General features: G+C 68.3%; 1 protein-coding gene across 2 annotated transcripts; it reads left to right on the top strand.

Annotated features, from left to right (window-relative positions):
- The first annotated feature begins 1600 nt into the window (after positions 1–1600).
- CAPG (capping actin protein, gelsolin like) lies at positions 1601–7405 on the top strand. 2 transcript variants are annotated; one of them, XM_074563491.1, is made up of 10 exons: positions 1601–1625; positions 2967–3042; positions 3121–3293; positions 3375–3529; positions 3929–4090; positions 4664–4813; positions 4911–5003; positions 5509–5641; positions 5720–5808; positions 5899–7405. In XM_074563491.1, the coding sequence occupies exons 2-10, from the start codon at positions 3020–3022 to the stop codon at positions 5962–5964; spliced, it is 1044 nt and encodes a 347-aa protein (XP_074419592.1). In that variant the 5' UTR covers positions 1601–1625; positions 2967–3019; the 3' UTR covers positions 5965–7405. The 2 variants fall into 2 exon arrangements, with proteins under 2 accessions (XP_074419592.1, XP_074419591.1); XM_074563490.1 differs by lacking the exon at positions 1601–1625 and adding an exon at positions 1909–2156.
- Positions 7406–7482: the final 77 nt, after the last annotated feature.

The raw sequence follows: 7482 nt of genomic DNA, 5'->3' as shown, positions 1-7482 counted from the left end.
GGAGTGCACTTGCACCGGCACTGCGTGGCACCGGCACCAGGATGGCACTGGCACTGCACGGGGCTGACGCTGCAGCAGCACGGCGCGGGAGCTGCAGTGCACGGGGGGCTGGCAGTGCACAGGGCCCAGCGCTGCGCGGGGACTGGCACTGCATCAGCACTGGCACCACACGGGAACCAGCACTGCGCAGGACCTGGCACTGCGAGGGGACCAACCCCCCCGCCCCGGCCACTGCAGGGGCACCGGCACTGCACGGGAGCTGGCGTGGCACTGCTTGGGAACCAGCGCAGCCCCCGCTGGCGTTGCACTGGCACCGGTGCCGCGCGCACTGCATCCATACTGCACGGGCACCACGTGCAGTGCACTAGCCGGGCACCCGCACCGCACTGGAAGGGGCGCTGGCACCGCAGCCCCTTGCGCATGCAGGGCACAGAGACGCTGCCACTGCACGCCCAGCACCGCCTGCGCCCGCACACTGCAGCCCTGCACGGACACGCACTGCATGCCGACACCTCCGCCCGGCCTGCGCAGCACTGCACACACGCTGCCTACGTTGGCGCGGCACGCAGAGCGCGTGGGAGCCCCGCCACGGCACAGGGCGGCACGCCGCACACGCACGGCATGCGTGGGGACCCTGCAGAGGGGGACACACGCCGTGCACATGGGACCCGGCGCACGCCTGGGCGCCCGCCCCCGGGACACGCACTGCACCCATGGAGCCACTGTCCCCCGGGACACGCACTGCACACGAGTGTGTGTCCCCCCCCGCACACACGCGTGGCAGACGGCGGTCCCCGGGGGCACACGGGACACGCCGCATGTGAGGCGGCACCGCGCACGCGGCCCGCGCACGGAACGTGGGACGCGGCGCACACGCGGTGGGCGCACACGACTCCCTGCCCACCCTACCCTGGGGAAGGGGGGGGCAGGACAGGATGCGCAGCCCCTCCAGCCCCCCCCACCCCCCCCCACCCCCAGCTGCCATCTGAAGCGCCCGGGGGGGGGTTGCGCGGGTGCCCCCCGGCCCCGCAGGCTCCCCAGGCCCACGTGGAGGGCTCAGGCCGCCCCAACTCGTCACATGCGTCGCTCACTCCCCCTGCCCCCCCCCCCGCCATGAGTCACTTCCCAGCAATGCTGCGGCTGGGGCCTGCGGGGAGCTGGGGGGGGGGGGGGGGCGGGGGGGGGAGATTCCTGCCATGCACCTCCCAGTGCCTCCCAGTGAGCCTCCACTGCAGCCCACCCCACCCCCCCCAGCCCATGCAACCCCCAGTAGTGCCCCCCGCCCCCCCCCCAGTGCAGATCCCAGTACAGCCTCCCCCCCCCCAGTTATGGCTCCCCCGGTACAGGGGTCTCCCACTGCAGCCTCCCCCCCCCCCGGCCCCGGTCCTGCTTACCCAGTACAACCCTCTCTCACTGCAGCCTCCCCCAGTACCCCCCCACCCCCCCCAGTGCACACACCCCCCCGTATGGCCCTCCCAGTACAGCAGTCCCCCCCCCCAGTACAGCCTCCCCCCAGTACAGCCCCCCTGCCCCCCCCAGAGCCCCAGCCCCTGGCAGGGCAGGGGGCTGGGACCCCCCCCCCTTGGTGACACTTCGTTCCCCGGGTGACAGCGGGTCCCAGCGCGGTGAGAGGGTCCGGGGGGGGAGTGGGGGGGGATCCCATCAGGGTGGGGGGGTCTAGGAGGGTGGGGGTCCCAGCAGGTTAGGGGTCCCAGGAGGGGGTTCCCAGGGGAAGGTCCCAGAAGTGGGGGTGGGGGGGGGTGGGGCGGATAACAGCGGGGTGGGGGAGGGGTCTCTTGAGGATGGGGATCTCAACAGAGATGGGGGGGGCCACGACGGGGGTGGGGGGGGGGGGGGCGTCCCAGCGGGATGGGGGGGAGTCCCAGCGTGGGGAGGGGGGGGACGGGTCCCAGGAGGGGGGAGGTCCCAGGGCTCGGTGTCCCCCATCCCTAGCATGATGGGTCCCACTCGAGGCCACACGCCCCCCCCCCCAGGGGGGGCCCACGCAGGGCCAGGCCCGGCCCCCCCTCCTTCGGTCCCCACCCTTTCCTGCTGCCTGAGTCACCGCCGCCGCCGCCTTCCGGGTGTCCCGCGGCTGTTGGGGCGTCCGTCTGTCCTGCGGCCAAGCGAGGGGCCAGCCAGCTGTCCCCGGGGGGGTCTGTCTGTCCGTCCGTGTGCCGTCTGTCCATGGGGGGTGGGGGGTGTCTGTTGGTCTGTCCGTCCGGGTGTCCCTCGGGGTGTCCCATCCAACCATCCAGGTGTCTGTGTCTCGGGGTGTCCGCCTGTCCGTCGCGGAGTGCGTGCTTCTGGGGGTGTCCGTCTGTCTGTCCTGGGGGCTTCCCACCCGCTGGGCTGTCTGTTGGCCGGGGCGTCTGTCTGTCCTTCTAGGTGTGCACCTCTCCGTCGGGTGCCGTCTGTTTGTAGTGGTGGCCATGTGTCCTTCCATGTCCAGCTGTACATCGGGGTACAACTGGGTGTCTGTCTGTTGGGGTGTCTTCCTGGGTGTCCGCTTGTCGGGGTGTCTGTCTGTCCCTGGGGGCGTCCACCTATCTGTAGGGGCTTGCATCTGTACGTAGGGGTGGCTGTCCATCCTTCTAGGTGTCCCACTGTCCATTGGAGCGTCCATCTAGCTGTTGGGGTGTCCATCTGTCCTTCTGGGTGTCTGCTGGGGTGTCTGTCTGTCCTTCTGCATGTCAGTCTGTCCATTGGGGTGTCCATCTGTCCATCCGGGTGTCCACTTGTCCTTCTGGGTATCTGTTGGGGCATCTGGCCATCCTTATGGGCGTCCATCTGTCCTGGGTGACTGTTGAGGTGTCTGTCCTTCTGGGTGCCCATCTCTCTTGGGTGTCTGTCCTTCTGGCTGTCCATCTGTCCATCAGGACACCCATGTCCATGTCAGGATGCCCGCCACCTCCTGGCTCTCCGTTCCTTGTGCTGCCCTTCTCATGGTGTCTCTCCATCCACAGGTCCCTTCGTCCATCCATCTGCCCACTGCACCCATCGCCGCCTCCCTGACGCCATGTACACCCCACTCCCCAAAAGGTACCAACCCCCTCCCCACCCACTTTCCTCCCCGCTTTCCCCCACCACCACCACCTCACACCACCCCTTGCCCCACAGTGGTTCCCCCTTCGGCCCCGCCGCCACCCGCCCGGGGCTGCACATCTGGCGGGTGGAGAAGCTGCGGCCGGTGGAGGTCCCCGAGGCGACGTGGGGTGTCTTCTTCTCGGGGGACGCCTACCTGGTGCTGCACAACGGGCCGGACGAGCGAGCCCACCTCCACCTCTGGATGGGTGAGCCCCGGTGGGGTGGGTGGGGGCACGGGGGGGTGGTGGTGGGACCGGGGAGGGGCTCAGCTCTGGGTGCCGCCTCAGGCCGGGACTCCTCGCGGGACGAGCAGGGTGCCTGCGCCCTCCTCTCCACGCAGCTGAACGCGCTGCTGGGCGAGCGCCCTGTGACGCACCGCGAGGTGCAGGGCAACGAGTCCGACGTCTTCATGGAGTACTTCCCCCGCGGCGTCACCTACCAGGTACGGGCACCCCGATGGGCGCTCGGGGTGCTCCCGGCGCTCAGCGTCCCACTGAGTGATCGGCATCGCCACTGGGCTCTCAGCACCCTCACCCCGCTGCTTATTCCCCGCTGAGCATGTGGGACCCCCTCTGGGTGCTGGGCTTCCCCGGTAGGTGCTCAGCCTCCTTGGTGGGTTCTCAGCATCCCCTCCGGGTGCTGAGCAACCCCTCCGGGTGCTCAACGCCTCTATCATGTGCTCAGCATCCCCTCCGGGTGCTCAGTATCTCTGCTGGGTGCTCAGCCTCCCGGTTGGGTGCCCGGCGTCCCTTCTGGGTGCTCAGCATCCGTGCTGGGGGCTTGTCATCCCCGTCGGGGGCCGGGCACCCCCACTGGGTGCTCAGCACCCCCGTGCCAGCAGGAGGGCGGCGTGGACTCGGCGTTCAAGGCCACCCGTCCCGGTGCTGGCCCCACGCGCAAGCTCTATCAGGTGAAGGGCAAGAAGAACATCCGGGCAAGCGAGCGGGACCTGCGCTGGGCCAGCTTCAACACCGGCGACTGCTTCATCCTCGACCTGGGCGAGGTGGGTGGGGGCTGCCGGGTGGCCCTGTCACCCCCGTCCCTCTCCCTGTCCCTCCCCAGAACCTTCTCACCTGGTGCCGGGGAGGGGGGGCGCAACGTGTTCTTCTGAGTGTCCTCTGGGGTGTCCATCAGCTCAGTGGGATGTCCCTCTTCATCGGGGCATCTGTCCATCCATGGGGCTGGCTGTATGTCCTTCTGGGTGTCCATCGGCTGGGTTGTCTGTCTGTCCTTCTGAGTATCAGGCAGTTGGGTTGTCTGTCTGTCCTTCCAGGTGGCCACCTGTCCACTGGCCGTCTGTCTGTCCTTGACAATGTCTGTCTCTTGAGGTGCCCATCAATCATTTGGGGTGTCCCCCTATCCATAGGTGCGTGTGATTGTTGGGGTACCTGGCTGTCCGTCTGGGCGTCTGTCTGTCTGGGTGTCCATCTGTTGTGGTGTCCGTTTGTCCCTAGCCCAGCTTCAACCTCAGCAACTGCTTCGTGCCCAACCTGGGCGCGGTGGGTTGGGCGCCACCATGGTGGCCCCGGGGGAGGTGGGATGGCTCCGTCACCGCTGTCCCTCTCCCTGTCCCTAGACCCTCTTCGTCTGGTGTGGGGCCAGGTGCAACGTGCTGGAGCGCAACAGGGCGCAGGAGCTGGCCGCGGCCATCCGGGATGGCGAGCGGGGTGGCAAGGCTCTGCTGGAGATTGTGGTGGACGGTGAGGAGCCACCTGAGATGCTCCAGGTGCGCTGGAGCCCCAACGTCCCTGGTGGGAGGAGAGGGGGACCCGAGTGTCCCTGGGGGGTGGCTCTGTGATACCCCCTGTCTCTTCACCCGGCAGGTGCTGGGCCCCAAGCCCACCTTGCAGGAGGGCAGCCCCGAGGAGGACGTTGTCGCCGATCAGAGAAATGCGGGGGCAGCCATCCTCTATAAGGCAAGGTCACCTTGGGACACCACGGTGGCCCCAGGGATGGGCGTAGCTCAGTTGTGACCGTGGTGGTCACGGGGCTGGGCATGGCCAGGGAACACCGTGGCAGTTCCCGGGTTGGGCATGGCCAAGGGACACATGGTGGCGCTGCTGCTGGACATGGCTGGGAGATGCTGTGGTGGCCCCATCGGGGAACGTGTAGCTGGGCATGGCTGGGGGACACCATGGTGGCCCTGAGGGGTATACGTGGGACTTAGCATGGCCAGGGGACACACTGTGAGCCCGGGTCAGGTCGTGGCCCTGGCAGCCCTGGAGGGGTTTACGTGGGGCTGGGAGTAACCAAGGGAAGCTGTGGTGGCCCTCGGACATGGGCATGGCCAGGGGACACCGTGGTGGCCCCAGGCAGGGCACGGATGTGGGAATGCAGCAGTGGCTGTGTGGGAGGACACAGGGCTGGGCACAGCCGAGGGATGCCAGGGTGGCCCTGCAGTGACGTCCTGGCCACGGGCAGGTGTCGGACGCGACGGGGAGCATGAAGCTGAGCCAGGTGGCCACCAGCAGCCCCTTCAGCCAGAGCCTGCTCTGCTCCGACGACTGCTTTGTGCTGGACAACGGTGCCAGCGGGAAGGTCTACGTCTGGAAAGGTGCCCGGGGAGGGGGGACGGTGGGGGACAGGGGGACAGAGGCCACCCCCTGTGTGGCTCTGACGTCCCCATCCATAGGGTGCAAGGCCAACGCGCAGGAGCGCCAGGCAGCCCTGAAAGTGGCCGAGGAGGTCATTGCCCGCATGGGCCACTCACCCCGGACACAGGTGGGTGCAGGTGGCCAGGGGTGCCCGGCGCGGGGGGGGGGCTGGCATGAATGATGTCACCCCGTCCCCTCCCTGTCCCTGTCCCGGCAGGTGGAAATCCTGCCCCAGGGCCGCGAGACGCCCCTCTTCAAGCAGTTCTTCGCCAGCTGGAAGTGAGGGAGCGGGTGCCCACGGGGCCAGCACCCAGCTCAGGGAGTCACCGGGCTTGTGCCGGCTGTGCCAGCTCCCTGCCAACGCTTGTGCCCTGCTCCACTGTCCCTGTGACCCTGCCATCCCCACCCCTGTGCCAGCCCTGGGTCTTTGCCCGTCCCCAAGCCAACGCCATCCCCTCCCCGTGCCACCCCTGTGCCTTTCTCCACCCCGTGCCCCACGTCGTCCCCAGTCCCCTTGTCGCTCTCAGCTCCGTGCCATCCTCAGCCCCATCCCCGTGCCTTTGCCCGCCCCATGCCCACGCTGTCTCCGTCCCCATGCCCGTTCATTCCCACCCCCCCACGCCATCCCCAAGCCCACGCCGTGCCCGCGCTGTGCCAGCACTGTCTCCTCACCCTCACTGCTGCCAGACCTCCGCCACCTCCAGGCCCTCACCGTCTTTCTGCTCTTGCCCACCCTGTGCCATCTCCATGCCCGCGCCACCCCCCGTGCCACCGCTATCCCCCATCATCTCCATGGCCACGCCGTGCCCATGCTGTCCCCATGCCCCCATCACCCCCGTGCCCACCCCACCTCGTGCCCACACGTTCCCCCACCCTGCGCCCAGGCCCTGGCGAATAAAGGGATGATGCCGAGTCCCGCGTCTCACTGCTCTGGGTGCGGTGCCAGCCCTGGGGACAGGGGGACACGGCCGAGCTGGGGACAGGAGGGGCAGGGCTATGGCAGCGCAGGGGCCACAGCGGTGGCAGGGAGATGTCCCCAGCAGCCTGGCGGGTTGCCATTCCACAGGGCATCCTGCAGGGCCACCTGTGTCATGAGTGCACCAGGCCTCTGCCCCACAGGGCGATGCCCACTGATGTACAATGTCGCCAGGGGCTGGCAGCACCCACGGGTGCCAAGGTGACAGGAGAGCCCTGGTCCTTGCGTGAGCACCCAGCCCCAGCACGGCTGGGAGACGGCACGTGGCAGCCGCCTGGCTGCCAGCCCTGGGTCTCCAGTGCCCCCACATCCTCAGCGTCCTCACGGCCCCATGGTCCTTATGTCCCCAAATCCACCGTGTCCCTGCATCCCCAAGGTCCCCTCATCCTGGTGTCCCTGCAGCCTCCGTGTCCCCACCCCCCCCGTTATCTCCACGGTCACGATGTCCTCGGTGTCCCCAAACCCACCCTAGAGCCCCTCTACGCCCGGGGCCATCCAGACCCAGGACCCCCCCTCGCTGCCAGCTGCTGCTTTTCTGACTGACCCTCCCTCCCTCATTAGACTCAAATAACGAGCGCTGGGGCTAATTGTTTATCTAATTATCCCTGCCTTTGCCTCCCTCTCCGGAGCACGAACCCGCTCGCGCTGACCCACTGTAAAAACACCCAGCGATTCCCACGCGCAGCTCGGCTTTGCCTTATTAAACGATGTCTCGTTAGCGCCCGTGGCCGACGTTGGGAATAGGCGAGCTCCGCCTGACCCTGCACCAAAACGCCGGCTTTTCACCCCAACTCTTACCCAGGACCGCGCAGGCGGATCCTGCTG

Source organism: Larus michahellis, chromosome 20, assembly GCF_964199755.1.
Source record: "Larus michahellis chromosome 20, bLarMic1.1, whole genome shotgun sequence".
NCBI classification, from domain to species: Eukaryota; Metazoa; Chordata; class Aves; order Charadriiformes; family Laridae; genus Larus; species Larus michahellis.
The sequence above is the reverse complement of the archived record's forward strand: the minus strand, read 5'-3'. Positions and strand labels throughout refer to the sequence as shown.